General features: G+C 46.3%; 1 protein-coding gene across 6 annotated transcripts in view; it reads right to left on the reverse strand.

Moving 5' to 3' along the window:
* The window catches only part of LOC138282379 (Y+L amino acid transporter 2-like), a 588,082-nt gene that overhangs the window by 279,275 nt on the left and 292,837 nt on the right, over positions 1-15,970 (reverse strand). For all 6 annotated transcript variants that reach the window (XM_069219875.1, XM_069219872.1, XM_069219870.1 and 3 more), the window contains one exon: positions 11,708-12,256. In XM_069219875.1, coding sequence (XP_069075976.1) covers positions 11,708-12,152 — 445 coding nt within the window. In that variant the 5' untranslated portion in view covers positions 12,153-12,256. The remainder of the gene's footprint in view (positions 1-11,707; positions 12,257-15,970) is intronic.

Below are 15,970 nucleotides of genomic sequence, written 5' to 3' on the forward strand. Positions count from 1 at the left end.
TTAAGTACTACTAATCCTTCTTTAGATTTCAGCTGGTTAAACCTGATGGAGTTCAAGCTGAGAAAACAAAATGGTGTTGACCGTAACATGCAGATTTTTGTAGGGTAAGTACCAAAACCCAAATGTTTTCCCTAAAAACTCAGAATGCGTGACATTTATCTCACCCGCAAAATTTCTAACCCTAGGGAGCCAGATTTTATCAAGGTGATAAATAGCACCTCCTTCTCCAAAAAATATTTTTCATTTTTACTCTATAAACGCTACTAGGCAGTCAAAACCATGCCTCAAAACCCTTCATGCAAAATTATAATTTATAAATTCACAAATAAAGAGAGCAATTTCTATAAAACAATTGATACTTAAGGTTTAAGTCCCGCAATTGTGACCAATTAGTGTCTAATGTTTGAATGTTGCACTGAAATTCGTTTTGCATGTACAAACCGTTTACTTGTATTAGGTGGAAAATATCCTGGATCATACATTATTTGGATTTCACTATTTATTAAGAATGAGAGTTTAAAACATGGACCTTGCTTTGTTTCAAAAGAAATGTTTTCCTAATTGACCTGAAAATTAGAATGTGCAAGAAGCAAATAAGTTATCCCATCCACAATGGGGTCTGCCCTCAGGGTTTTTGGGAAATCGGTGCAGTCAGTGTGACTGCTCCTTTAAAAAGCAGCCAAAGGTTTGGTTATTACCCAAATACCATACATCAGGAATACTATGGGCTTTCCACCTACCATTTTAAGTGTGGTGACTGGGTGGCTGTGGTCCCATCAGTTAGTGTTTTTTCTGGGAGTTAGTTAGTGAGTTAGAGTGGCAGTTCCTAGACAGAAAATGTTGTCAGACGCGGAGAAGACAACAACCATGTGCCTGTTACAAGAAGCTGGCTATCTGGACCTCGTAACTGAGGTCACACATGAGAAGGAGTGAGGCTCGTGTGCCAGGCATCAGAGCGAATGGCTGCAATCATCTAGGCTTGCTCCCCGTCCCGCAAGTTGCGCGCCAAGAGATAAGGAGAGGTCACTCGGCTTCTATGCAGGTGGCCTTTCATAAGAGCATGGAACCTGCGAGTGCAGGACATGCCCCAGTGCCTTCGCGGCCTATGGCTGAGCCGCACAGGGGGAGGGCATTCAGACAAAGGCATTGAGGTTGCGGGAGGCTCCAGAAGGGTACGTGGAGCCTCCCAGTATTAAGAAAAGGCTGTTGGGATTACAGAGATCACAGGAAGACAATGGTGAGACGGCGAGCATTTTTTAGATGGCTCATTGCAAAGGGTGATTGCGCCCCCAAAAATCAGACACATGGGGACAAAAAGGGCATCTTGAAGAAAAAGGGGGAAATATAGGTTGCCTTGCGCCTCCACATGGGCTAGTAATAGAACACACATCATCAGGGAGAGAATGGGCAAACATGGAGTTTGAGCACAGTTGCTCCACTAGTGGGCCAGCACTAGGTAGAGCGTTGGAAGAGGAGGAGCGTGAGGACATATCTTGGATGGGAGAGGACGCATGGTTTGGGCGCTGGGACTGAGTGAAGAGGGGCGCTCAAGGGATGCAAGGTAGCTGGGAGGATGGAGGAGCTTGGCAGGCAAGTAACTGCCCAGAACAGGATGAAGAGGACAGAAAAGAGGGATACAAGAAAAAGGGGAGGATCTCTCCCCGGAAGCCGGCAACCTTGTTAATGGCAGCCATGCTTGAATAGAGCAAAGAGGAAGGGATTGGTGACAGGGATGCTTTACAATTGGCAGAACATGGGGTAGATGTAAGGGTAGTAGAGAGCAAATGAGGCCCAGGGGAGGAGAGTTACCAGAAGTCTGAACTTAGGTTACAAGGGAGGTTTAAGTAAGTCAGTTGGCAGGGTCCTGGGTCAGAAGGGTTCTTAGGGGCCAGGGTCTACAGCACACCAGATCTCGATTCTTTTTTACAAGCGGGGGAGCGTCAACAGAATCCTGACTCGGAAGAGCTTGGGGTGGCTCTGAGGCTCCGAGAAGGAGAGAAGGTTGAGCACTGAGCAGCCTACTGGATGCCTGTGAGGGAGTCTGCTGCAGCCAGTGGTAGTAGGTCCAAAACAACTTCATTGGCTCCAACAACGTGTAGGTCTGGGTGGATGATAGTTGTGGATGACAGACTGGTATAGTGGGGTAAAACGGCACCCTTGGGCACTGGGTGTTGGTCCACACAGAAGAGATTTCCACAACATCTAGGCAGCATGTACCAGGCAATCAGCCTGGGGCCAGGCAGGAGGACTCAATGGGAGTGTCAGTTTTGGATTACGGGGATAATAGCCTCTAAGAAGGCGAAGTGCGTGAAGAGGAAGAAACAGACAGGGGAAGGTTAGGGAATCTGTTGGGGGTGCTGCTAATGTTGTGTTGTCTAGGTCATTGCAGAAACGGCACAGGTCAGTCACAGACAAAGAAGGGCCACTGGAGGGGCAGAAAGCATCTGCATTGACACTGTCCCTGGAGCCAGGTAAGCGCAGTGTGGCGGGCAAGGGCCCAGCATTAAGACCCATGGGAGTGGAAGCGGTTTGCGGTTCAGAGGGACAAGGGAGAGTTTACGTGGAGGTAAGTACGTGGTGGAAATTGGTGTAGGGACAGACAGAGGGACTGATGTGATGCAGGAGTCAACGGGGAAGGACGAAGGCAAACCACAAGCTCCGGAGAGTTCAGGGTTGACGTGCGCAGGCTGTTGTTGAAAAAAGCTGTAGCAAAGAGGGTCCAGAGAGCAAAGAGCTCAAAATAAAATGTCTCCTCTACATGGAGATGACAAAACCACTTGGGGTGCACTTAATGCTGGGGACCAAAGAAAGCATATGGAAAGGGGAATACATGGAGATGCTTAAGTTACTCCAAAGGGAAGTCATATCAAAAGAAGGGTCAGAGGATGAAGAGTATGATCTGGCAAAATGAACGGAGGTCCCCCGACTACTGAGAACTGGACAGCAGCTTTTTTAATATACGGCAGCGTTTATTGTGAGAAATTTCCAGAAGGCAGTGTAGCGTTGTTGAAATACATGGGCGTGACAGGCAAAGCTCAACTGACATTCGGGGGGTATCCTTGGGCGCAATATAATGAGGAGTTCCAGGCAAGACTGGCTTGGGACCCCAAGGCAAAATGGAGGTAGCTGGACACAGATCTATGGCAGCACACAATGGGTCCAGCTAAGTTCAGGAAGACAGTTTTTACGGCCAGAGGCCTACCGATAATCTATAAGCCCTTTCAGGGGTGCCCCACTCGAGGAGGAGTGGGACAAACATACAACAGTCCAGAAGGAGCCAAAGGGGCATGCTGGGATTTCAACAAAGGCCTGTGAACTTGTGAAAGTTGTAAATTCAGACACAAGTGCTCTAAGTGTACAGGCAGGCACACACTCATTCACTGCTCAGGGCAGACAGGGGTCTTCAAGTGGAGCCAGGTGGACAGTGGCAGCACTACGCGAGAGGGTCAGGGGCACACCAACAACCACAACAGTTTTTGAGTAGAGGGGCGGGGGGCACAAGGACCTGCGAGGAAGGACTCATACTCTGGTTAAATTGTGCAGACAGGAACATTGGCTACAGTTTTATGATCGGCTGGCAAAGGCAAGGATATTAAAGAATGGTTTCAGATGGGGTTTTTGTTTGGGATATAGAGGTCCCCGGGTTCGCAGGTGGGCCAGTAATCTGCTCAGTGACCTTGAATATAAAGAAGTGGTGCAACGGCAACTTAAAAAAGAAATTAGAGAAGGGAGAATGGAGAATGGCAGTCCCTTTTGCAGACTGGCCACTGGAGAACCTGACTGTGTCACCCATAGACATAGTACCAAATAAAGACAAAGGACACTTTCGCCTCATTCAGCATGTGTCGTAGATAGAGGAAGGGTCAATAAATGACTTTATTCCTGAGGATCTTGTGCCCATATCTTATTCCTCAGTGGATGTGGCTATAGCTTTGGTGGCTCAGGCAGGGCAAGGTGCGCTAATGACTAATAGTGATGAGGCTGCTCCCCATGCAAACAGATGACTTCTAACTGGTGGGTATAGAATTTGAAGGCACTTGGTAAGTGGACAAGATATTACCTATGGAGTGTTCAGTATCCTGTGTGCTCTTTGAGTGCTTCAGTTAATTTATTCAGTGGCTGTTCATGTGGCAAACAGGTCACCGGCAGCTGACACATTACTTGGATGACTTCTTTTTTGTGGGGAATTCCAGCTCAGTGGACTGCCAGCAGGCACCTGCTAGGTTCCAGGAGCTCATGGATGACGTGGGGTCCCACTAGCAGCTGAGAAGATGGAGGGTGGCAGCATAGTCCTGTCTTTTTTAGGGATAGAGTTGAACACTAAACATATTGAGGCAAGTCTCCCAAAAGACAAGAAGGAAGCAATGCTATCAATGGTGGCTGCAATGCTGGCTAAAGCGAAGGTGAAAGTGAAGGAAGTACGGGTGCTGCTGGGTCACCTCAATTTTGCCTGTAGGGTAGTCAGGACAAGTAGGAATTTTTGCAGACGGTTGGGACTAGTGCTTACAGGGAACTGAGATTGTCAGTGGGGGTAAAGGAGGACCAAGGATGTGGTCTGTCTTTTTGCAGTCTTTCAATGGTATTCTAATGGCTAGTCAGGACAAACATGACTGGGATGTTCAGATATTTTCTGATGCAGCAGGAAGTCTGGGCTTTGGCCTTTTTTGACAAGGGCGTTGGTGACCTGAGAAGTGGGCAGCACAATGGAAGGCAGGGGGCAGAAGCATTGCATTCTTGGAGTTGTTTACATTGGTGGTAGTAGTTACACTGTGGGGGCAAAGTTGGCTCTCCGTAGAGTGCTGTTCCGGGTGGACAATATGGCAGTAGTGCAGGTTGTAAGAAAGCAGCCAGCCAGGGATGAGCAGAAGCTGATGTTGTTGAGAGTTTTCGTGATGGGTCGCCTGTGGCATGACATTTCTTTCAGGATGTGGAAGTTACCAGGGACTGAAAATTACATTGCGTACGAATGTCTTGTTTTCAGTGGGAGAGATTCCGTGGGCAGGCCAAGGAGGTAGACAGGTTCAAGACCGCCATTCCAGTGAAGATGTGATCAGTAGGCAACAAAGGGTGATAAAATTGGTGGAAGGTTTCTTTGCGACGCCAACCAGGAGATCACAAGGGCAGGCCTGGGTGGAATTTCTAGCATCCAGAGCACAAATCCAGCTGGAAGCGGTCAGAGGATGTGGTTCAATTCATACTACACTTGATGGACATGGGGGTGTTGCGAGTAACTATTGCAGGAAAGTTAGCAGGTATTTTCTTCAGGGGGAAGCTGCTATGGGGGTATGCCCCGTCAGCGAGGGAATTAGGGCAGAGAATGTTGGAAGGCTGGGCGAGAGAGCTGGGTCGCCCGGGTAGGCTTCAGAGACCTATCTCTGGGCTCATTCCGGCAATTGATTCAGCAGTTACCACAGGTATGCAAAGGAGAAGAGGAGACATGCATGTTTTCTGTGATAATGTTGTGAATGTTCTTCAGGGCCTTTAGAGTATCCGAGGTGCTGGCTAAAAAGTGGAGGGAAGGAGTTGGGTGGGAGGATGTGTCATTGAGCAAAGCCAGGGTGGTAAATAAGGCTGCATAGATCCAAAACAGATCATAGCGCACAAGGAAAAAATTTAGGGGGTCATTATGACCCTGGCGGAAGGCGGAGAAGTGGCGGTAAGACCGCCAACAGGCTGGCAGTCTTTTTTTTTATAATATGACCATGGCGGTTACTGCCATGGTCATCCGCCGCTTCTCCGTTCCGCCCGCCAGGGCAGAGACGACTGCTGGGCACCTGGGTCTCCAGCCCGGCGGCCGTCACTATACTGCCAGCGGTATTTGGACCCTGCTGACCGCCATGGATTTCATGCGGTTTGAAACCGCCATGAAATCCATGGCGGTGAGCACTATCAGTGCCAGGGAATTCCTTCCCTGACACTGATAGGGGTCTCGCCCACCCCCACCCCAACTCCCTCCCCTACCCCCCACCACCCCTGCCAACCCCCAAAGGTGGCAGGACACCCCTCCCAACCCCTACCCCAACATGACATCATTCATACACACATGACAAGCATGCAGGCACCACCAACACACATACACGCACACACACCAACATACATGCCACCATCCACACACAGTCAGACACGCACACCCACATTCAAACATACACGCACACATCCATACAGACATACCTACAGACATACACGCACTCATTCCCAAACACCCCCGCAAGCATACACGCACCCACACACCCCCTCTACATACACACATGCACACCCCCATGCTCACACACAACACACAACACCCCCCTACCCCCCCTCCCCTCACGGACGATCGACTTACCTGGTCCAACGATCCTCCGGGAGGGGACGGGAGCCATGGGGGCTGCTCCGCCGACACCACATCGTCAACAGAACACCACCACGGCGAATCACAGGACGTGATTCGCTGGGCGGTGTTCTGTTGACGTGGCGGTGGAGGTGGAGCAACCTCCACTTCCCCGCCTCCCGCCATTATGGCTGTTGGCGCTCTCCGTCTGTAAAAGGACGGAGAGCTGCCAATGGTCATAATAGGCCGAGCGGCAAACCACCACCACTGGCGGTCTTCCGCACGGCGGTCCCTCAGCGGTCTTGGAAAAAGACCGCTGAGGTCATAATGACCCCATAGTGTTACGTGGCTGCCCATAACCGGATATATGCCTAGTCTCTTGTAGGGCCAAGTGGTCTGCGCTATGCAGGGAGAGCAAAAGGAAGGTATTCAGGAGACGGGACAGATGTAGCACAATAGCTAACCAGCTGTTAGCAGAGCTGCAGAAAACGCTGGCAAGCGCTGTGCAAAACGCTGGCGAGCATTTGGCCCTCAGCTTTTAGCACTCATTCTTTCAGGATTGGCATGGCAACGGAGGCATGTAGATGAGGTTGGGGAAAGGAGGACATCATGAGGCTGGGATGATGGTCCTCTGATTGTTTCAGGAGATATGTGTGTTCTGGTGTGGAGGATGGAGGCATCCCGTCTAGTGTGCTGTGATATTTACATATGTTTCTGTTACAGTTACGGTTGCTGGGCCACAGGTGGAGGAGATTGCCATTTGGATGGCTGGACACTCCTTCGTCAAATGAATGGCTCGGCAGGTGACACAGAGAGGAATGGGGGCTGATTTGGGTTTACATTGACAGGGCATCTTGGTGACTTGGAAAGGAAAGGGTGATATGAGATGCCGAGAACTGATCAATTTTTTGAATGGTATGATGGCAAGGGGTAGAAGTCTAGACTTATTGATTCTGCATGTGGGTGAGAATTATTTGGTCCAAGAGAAGAGTGTGGTGTTGATGAGGCATTGCAAAAGTATATGAATGAGTTGAGGGCTCAATGGTCTGGCTGTTTTGTTTTGTGGACTGAGCTCATGCTGCACAGACAGTGATGAGCAGCAGTGAAGCCAGCAGCAGTGGATATGGCTTGTAGAAAGCTCAGAGAGATGAGCCGTTTTTGCAGAAGTATAGGTGTTGGCAGACTTTGCCATTCAGACATGATATATGACAATGTGGAATTCTTTAGAAGTGATGGACTGCACTTGTCTACAATAGGGATGGAGTTGTACTTACTAGAGGTCCAAGAGGTAGTTGTGACAACGTTGAAGTTATAGATTTGAACAAGGAGAGGAGACAGAGCAGGGATAGAGGTGAGAGATAAATGGGGGGTTAGAAAAGACAGGATCGGATGTTTTCTGGGTGGCGGTGGCATAAACGTTTGTACTGAAGGTTACAGAACTTTAGGTTGTGTTTACATTGGTAAGAAAAAGGCAGTGGGGGGGCAGACTGGAAGTTTAGACTTAGAGGTAGTTCATTAGAGAATAGTTGTTTAGAGTTAAGACTTTATTGTGTTAGCATGGAGGAGTACGTCAAAAGTTGGACATGGCCTGTTAATAAAGAAAGGCTGATTGGGAAGGGGTCTTGTGGGTGGGATAGTGTGGTGGGTAGGTTGTTAGTAAATTAAGTGTTGTGGCGAATCGTATTTATTTTTATTGGGATTCTGGAGATTAGCGTAGCCCATTGGCTTGCAGGCCTGTGCCCCCGTCACCTAGTGACTTTTAACCTACTTAGCTTGCTCTGATTTAGTCCATTTATTTTATTATTTCGTTTTTTCATTTGAGATGGCTGCTGTTGTTTATATTTTATAAAGATGTTTTGGTTTACATTATCCGTGCCACTCTGTGAAGGTGTCACTATCAGCGTCATAATCAAGTGATGTACGCAGGTATTCACATCATGTCCCTTTCTCACTTACGAGTGATAGGAACATAATGTACACTAGTTGGGGATTGCTTACATAATTGCCGCCACAAGTCTGACATCTTATCAATTGTTTGGGAACATACCTGTGTCAGGGGTCCTACATGATCTTTATAAATACATCTCACACAGACAAGGTCATTAGAGGGATTCCTTCCAGATGCCATCTACACTGCACATCACCATGCTGCAGAAATCAGCATTTGTGTCACCACGGCGATGTCTGACCTAGAGACCTCATTTCAAGGTATTGAGAGTTAGGGGGGCCCTTCTCATGGACATGGTACTGGCATATTAGGTTTATCATTCCTAGCTCTCATGAGGTTAGAGATTAGGTTCTCTATGCTAGGGATTGTACATTTCATGCTTATTGCAAAATGGTGGGGAACTTTGGGCCACATTTATACTTTTTGACGCAAAACTGCGCTAACGCAGTTTTGCGTCAAAAAAATTAGCACCGGCTAACGCCATTCTGAAGCACCATGCGGGCGCCGTATTTATTCAATGACGTTAGCCGGCGTTAGCCGCCGGCGCTGCCTGGTGTGCGTGAAAAAAAATGACGTACACCAGGCAGCGCCGGCGTAGGGGAATATGGAGCTTGGGCGCCAAAAAATGGGGCAAGTCAGGCTGAGGCAAATTTTTCGCCTCAACCCGATTTGCACCATTTTTTCCGACTCCCAACCCCCATTGAAATGACTCCTGTCTTAGCAAAGACAGGAGTCATGCCCCCTTGCCCAATGGCCATGCCCAGGGGACTTCTGTCCCCTGGGCATGGTCATTGGGCATAGTGGCATGTAGGGGGGCACAAATCAGGCCCCCCTATGCCACAAATTTTTTTTAAAAAAATACTTACCTGAACTTACCTTAATGTCCCTGTGATGGGTCCCTCCATCCTTGGGTGTCCTCCTGGGGTGGGCAAGGGTGGCAGGGGGTGTCCCTGGGGGCATGGGAGGGCACCTCTGGGCTCCTTCCGAGCCCACAGGTCCCTTAACGCCTGCCTTGTCCAGGCGCCAAAAAAACGGCGCAAAAGCGGCTGGACGTCATTTTTTTTGACCCGCCCACTCCCGGGCATGAATTTTGCCCGGGAGTGTAAATACGGCGCACATGCCTCGGAGTCAATTTTTTAGACGGGAACGCCTACCTTGCATATCATTAACGCAAAGTAGGTGTCCACGCTAAAAAGTGATGCAAACTCCATGGACTTTGGCGCTAGACGCGTCTAACGCCAAAGTATAAATATGGAGTTAGTTTTGCGTCGGAATTGCGTCAAAAAAAAACGACGCAATTCCGGCGCAAACAGAGTATAAATATGCCCCTTTGTATTCACAACTTTCATCTTCACAATTATGCTTCTTTTATTGTTCATTGTACTAATCATTGCAGCTCATGTATTTTACCGTAGATTGCAGTCTTTTCAAGAAACATATTGAAAACTCTCCTGCAGATCCTTCATTGCCTCTGTGTTAATGAGACTTTTTGCTAACATGAGAAAAGGTTAACTTCCGTTCCACCATGACTCCCCTGAGATGTTGCAATCTGAAGTCCATGCGTAAGGCTGCCAGAAATCACCTTTTAGTGTCCGGGTTTTTGGTGAGGTACTGCTTGCGAGCCGGGAGGGTTGGGCCAACAGTTGCAACTTGTTGTAGGAGTGGCTTAGTTGCCTACAAACAAAAGTGCTGTCATCCCTAAACCAGCAGTCTCGCTTAGGCTCGAGAGTCCAACTATGATAGTGTTAGCGAGGAGGTAGGTTTGGCCAACGTTTGTTATTATTAATGTGCACCTGTTTCATTAAAAGCAACCTTTTGCACACCATTAAGAGGGTCAGAGTCTTTACGCACCCTGTTTCTCAATGGGGTCTTGTGGGGTAGACAAGCGTAGCGAGGATGGCACCCCTGGAGGATTTGGGAAATCGGTGCAATCAGAGTGATTGCCCCTTCAAGAAGCAGCCAAAGTTTCGGCTATGAAATAGCCCAAATAATGTACATCAAGGCTACTTTGGGCTTCCCAGCCACCATTTTATGAATGGTGACTAGGTGAACGGAGTCCCATAAGTCAACAGTTTTTCCCCATCCTCCCAAACCTAGGTGTGGCACAGGTGCTCATAAGGGTATGGCATCATAAGGGTATGGAATGTAGTTTGTTGCTTGAGACACACGCGTGGCGCGACATAGAAGTTTGTACAGAAGATTATAGATTACAGTTATGCTGTGCTTACATTGGTAAGAAACAGGCAATAGGGGTAGACAGGAGGTTTAGAATTAGAGGTAGTTCATTATAGAATAGTTGTTTGGAGTTAAGACTTTATTGTGTTGGCATGGAGTAGTACGTTAAAAGTTGGACATGGTTTGTTAAGAAAGAAAGGCTTATTGGGGAGGGATCTTGTGGGTGGAAGGTAGGCCGGTAAGTAAATTAAGGGGCAGATTTACTAAAAAGTGGTGCAGAGTGGTGCTGCGCCAAAATTAGCGGCACCACGCTGCGTCACTTTAGAAACGCAGGAATGCACCCTATTTATCAGAATATGGCGCACCCCTGAGTTTCCCCCTGGGCTGGTGCAAAATTGAGCTGCCTAGCGCCAACGCAGGCATCCTTGCACCATCATGCAAGGATGTCTGCTTTGAGGGGTTTGATTGTTTGTGTGGGAAGGTGTCCCTTCCTGCACATAAACAATCACTAATGGCGTTTTGGTACTTCTTTGTGTGCTGCAGAAAGCAGCACACAAAGAAGTGCCAAAGCATCATTTTGAAATTATTGTTTATGTGGAGGAAGGGACACCTTCCCGCACATAAACAATAATTTCTGGCATTTTGCTCTTTCTATGCACAGTGCACACATAGAAAAAGCAAAAAACGAGGAGGAATAAAAGTATTCCTCCTTGTTGGACCTTGCTAACGCCACCCCTGGGGTGGCGTTAGATTTTGGCACTGCCTCAGGTTTACGAAAACTCATAAAATCTGATGCAGCGTCATAATGCAATTGTTGTTGCTGTGGTACGCCCACAACAACACCCATTGCACGCCCTTTCCACGCAAAGGGCTACGTGTGAAGGGGCTGTATTTTCAAGGTGGCGTTAAGCCACTAAAAGTGGCTTAACCCCCCTTGTAAATACAGTGCAGGGCATAGCACCACCGGAGCGTCACAAAAAGTGATGCTTCGGTGGCACTAGAGGCTCTTAAATATGCCCCTAAGTCTTAGCGAGGAGGTAGTTTTGTAAACCCACTGGCCGAGGTTTGTCATTTTTAATGTGCATCTGTTTAATTGAAAGCTGCTTTTTGCACACTATTAAGAGGGTCATTGTCTTTATGCACAATGTTTCCCAATTGCTCCACTGGCAGTCACGAACTGCCTTAACAAATTTTCTGCTGATCCACAGAGACATGAACACAAAGTTTATTTCACCATTAGTGCACTGTGGTTGGGAACTGGATTTCAAAGCACTTACTGATACATGCCACAGCCACAAGGTACACGGCTCCTGAAGGCAGGGAACAGGATGAATAGAACGGCCCCATCAGGTAGTTGGAAAAGGTAAGAGCCAAAATGGCTTGTCTGGCAGGATAGCTGATTATCAAACTGGTCCAAAGGTTCAAAAAGGCCACAAATCCTCCAAATGACTCCAAGACATAAATATAGCTGGATCCAGATTTGGTAATTGTTGTTCCTAGCTCTGCATAACAAAGGGATCCGATCACAGAAAATATCCCGCCAATTGTCCACATGACAAGCGAAAGCCCATAGGAACTGCTATGGAAAAGAACTCCTTTTGGGGAAATAAAAATAGCAGCTCCAATGGTGTTTCCTAAAAGCAGGCACACTCCACGCAGAAATGAGATCTCCTTTCTCAGATGCACTGAGTGAGCAGAACAGCTGTCAGTGTTCTCTGGCATTTTCCTTATTTCCTGTGTTGTAATTGAGTGCTGTATGTTGCAGAAGAAACCAGAAGCTCATCGGTACAGAAGGGAGTAGGTAGGGAAGCACAGCTACCACTAGTCTGCAAAGGAGAAAGCAGAAGAAAGAAGAATAAATCAAACAGCATACAAAAAATCACTTCATACCTATCCCAGAATATTTCCAAATCATAGAAATCAATTTTCATATGTGATCCAAACAAATATTGAGCTTTCCCAAACAACGTTGAACATATATATATATATATATATATATATATATATATATATATATATATATATATATATATATAGATATTTACTATTCCAAAGTGATTTCAACCACTGAAAGTCTGAATAATCAAGTTTGGGCATTTCTTGTAGAGCACATCATTTCAAGAAAAAAACTCATTCCACCTGTACTGTGGCCTAAAAAGATAATTCACATTTAGGCTAATTAAACCCATTATGGGGCATTTTTGTTTATAATTTATTCATGTAATTTTTGTTCGAGGTATTTGATTAATGCTTACGGTTATTTTGTTTGAGAGCTAAAGACAGTTTCCAAAACTTTCTATTTGTTACTATCTTTCATGTCAGGTTCTTCTTCATGTATCTAGGCCTGCACAAGCAAGTGGAAGTTTACACTGTTGTTCCCATATGGATAATTTCATACTTTGAAAGCTGATTAGCACATTTAGGACATCATTGCAGGTACTCTCTCAACCCCCCCCAATAACTTTGCCACCCAGAGTTACTGATATTGGGGCAACCAGTAAATCCAGGAGTCAGTAACTACTTTGCCAGCCCCTTTGGGATGTCTGTAGGACTACTAATGAAGTTTCAAGTAAATTGTTGCTAGACACCTATAAGTCATTTGTCCTAAGCAAGCATCAATGAGATTTTATATGATTATGTAGTAATAATCATGTGTGTACATCACTGAAGTGATGCTCGAATCATTAGCATTTGAATCAGTGTGCACTGTATGTTTTACATGCCTCTGTGAAAACATTTTTGTCCACGTTCACAACCTATTTATTTGGCAGTTATTCCAATCTTTGCAGTTTGAGCTGGTATCAATGACACTTCACAATGACAATAAATACACTTTAAAGTGAGGACTTTATGTAATAAACTTTCTTCGCACCCAGTTGCCAATAATGATTTCTTGATGGAATTTGTGAACTTATGCCAGCCGTTTATATTTATTCTTAATCAGGGACCTTACTTCCTATTGGACTAGGCCATATCTGCAGGGTCATCCCCAAACTTTTTGCCTTTATCCTCCACTTTTTGCTGATTTCATTTTTACTGGCCTTAGGACTTTGTGCACTTTACCACTGCTAACCAGTGCTAAAGTGTTTCTGCTCTCTCCTTAAAACATGGCAAAACGGGCTTATCCCCAATTGGCATATTTAGGTTATTTGTAAGACCACAGTCTGTAAATTAAATGCTACTTGTGGTCTACAGCACTGAATGTGACACCCACCTAAGTAGTCCTTTAAACATGTCTTTGGCCTGCCGCTGCAGCCTCTGTGTGTGCAGTTTTAAACTGCCATGTTGACCTGACAAAATTAAACTTTTGTCAGACACAACCCTTCCTTTTTAATACATATGTCACCCCAAGGGTAAGCCCTGGACAGTCCAGATTGCAAGGTGCAATGTATTTATAAAGTAGGGCATGTATTTTTGAGTTTTATTTGTCCTGGTAGTGAAAACCTCTTAAATTCGTTTTTTTATCACAGCAAGGTCTATTTCTCCCATAGGATAACATTAAGGTTGCCTTATTACATTTTATAAGTATAGTTACGAAATGGGAAGAGATAACTGATTCATGTTTGGTATCACTTGAATCCTAATTTAAAATCCTAACTTACGGTGGAGTCAGATTTTAAATTATAGTTCTGAAAATGCCACTTTTAGAAAGTTGGCATTTTCTTGTCTTAGGCATTTGGTGCTTACAGCCTGTCTCTGGTCACATGACTGGCTACAGTTGGCAGTTGGTCTTTGTATATTTCTCCTAAACAGCCACAGACAATGGGCGCTTAGGTGTGACTGGATGGACCATCACTGGTAGGATGGGAGGGAGGAGCTGGTACAACCTCACTTACACCTGTATAGGCTGAGTTCTGTTTCCACACAAAGGGCTGCATAACCAGTGTAGTTAGACTGGAGCCAGGGCCAGGTCAGTAGGGCATTTGTGCACTTCAAAGGGAAGCCTCTAGAAGCTTCTCCCCACTTCAAAGGCACAACTGTATATAAAAGAAGGACCCCACACACCACCACTTCAGTACACTTCTGGACCTTCGGATACTCTACCAAGAAAGAGGACTGCTCTGCGGCTGAAGGACTTCTACTTTGCTGGACTCTTGCTTTGCTGTGCTGACCTGCTGCCCTCTTGCCTGGGTGAGAAGGACTGGTCATGTATCTCTTGAACCCAGAGTGACTCCAAGGGCTAGTTGGTTGGACTCCTGACCTGAAGCCTCAGGGAAATAATAGACGTCCAACCATCTTGCATCTGGACTCTGTCATTTGTGACTCAACTCTGCCACATGTTTCCATCTGGTGGAAGCCTCTGTGGACACCGCAGAACCAATGCATCCCCTCTGCTCTGGGGCACAACCCAAGGAGAACTGACGCATCTCTACTGCAGTGTGAATTGGACCCATCGCAAGGACTTGCATAGCTACTGCTGCCTGCATCGCCTTCAGGACCGCCACTGTGCAAAGTATCCTCAGCACAGGCCCTTGCATCTCTCATTGACAGCAGCCTTGACAATGATGATAGACTCTGCATCACAGCCTCACAGCTCCTCACACTTGACGCATCACTGCGACTGTGAAATGCATGCCACCTCCGGACTTTGCATTGCAAGCCCTTGTCTACAGGATCCTCAATGCCAATGCAACAGGACTTTGCATGCAGCCTCACGCATCTTGGAACTGATGAATTGCTCCAGCTGCACAACGCATCTTTGATACGGAATCATGCAACAGTCCGCCAATCAAGAGTAAAGGTATTTTGTTTCGCTGGCCTAACTGGATCCTTGTAGCCGGCCCGCATTTGATCAGGGTCATGCTGAACTTGTGACTTTGTCCCGGTCCGGCATGGCCAGATATTCACAGTTTTACGCCTTTTGCTACTATTTTCTCTAAAAACTTTAAAACGCAATATCTCCAGGTCTACTAATTTGTTTTTTTTTGTCATTTGGTTTTGCTTCATCTATCAAATTTTGTTCTATTTTTCTAACCTGATGTGTGATCTTTTTGTGTGGTGTTTTCACTCTTTTACTGTTTGAAGTGTTGCAAAAATACTTTGCACAATGCCTCTAAGTTAAGCCTGACTGCTCTGTGCCAAGCTAGCAGAGGGGTGAGCACAGGTTAATGTTGGGCTTGCTTGTGCCTTACCCTGACAATGATTGTGGTTGCTGCTTAACCAGGGCTCACAATCCAGTCAACCAACAACCCAATTTCTTACACCATCCCTTTCCCCATCCATATAATGTTTAGTGTCATTTATCTAAATCCCAGCTACCAAACAAACCCACCAGGTGCAAAAACAAACAATTTTGTTTGCTTTCAGCAGTTAAAAACTGTTACCATTCAAGCAATCAGGCAGAGAAATCAAAAATTGCCTAATACGCAAGGAATAAACTCTGCATTAGGGCTATAGCTATTTTACTTTTCATAAATATACCCCCACTCTTGAGGTTTACTTTTAAAAATCAAAACGAAATGCTGGGCAAAGGAAAAAAGCATGGCAGCCTGCACAACTTTAAACTATGATAAAAAATCTCCACAAATATAGTGTGGATG

This window comes from Pleurodeles waltl, chromosome 2_2, assembly GCF_031143425.1.
Source record: "Pleurodeles waltl isolate 20211129_DDA chromosome 2_2, aPleWal1.hap1.20221129, whole genome shotgun sequence".
Classification (NCBI taxonomy): Eukaryota; Metazoa; Chordata; class Amphibia; order Caudata; family Salamandridae; genus Pleurodeles; species Pleurodeles waltl.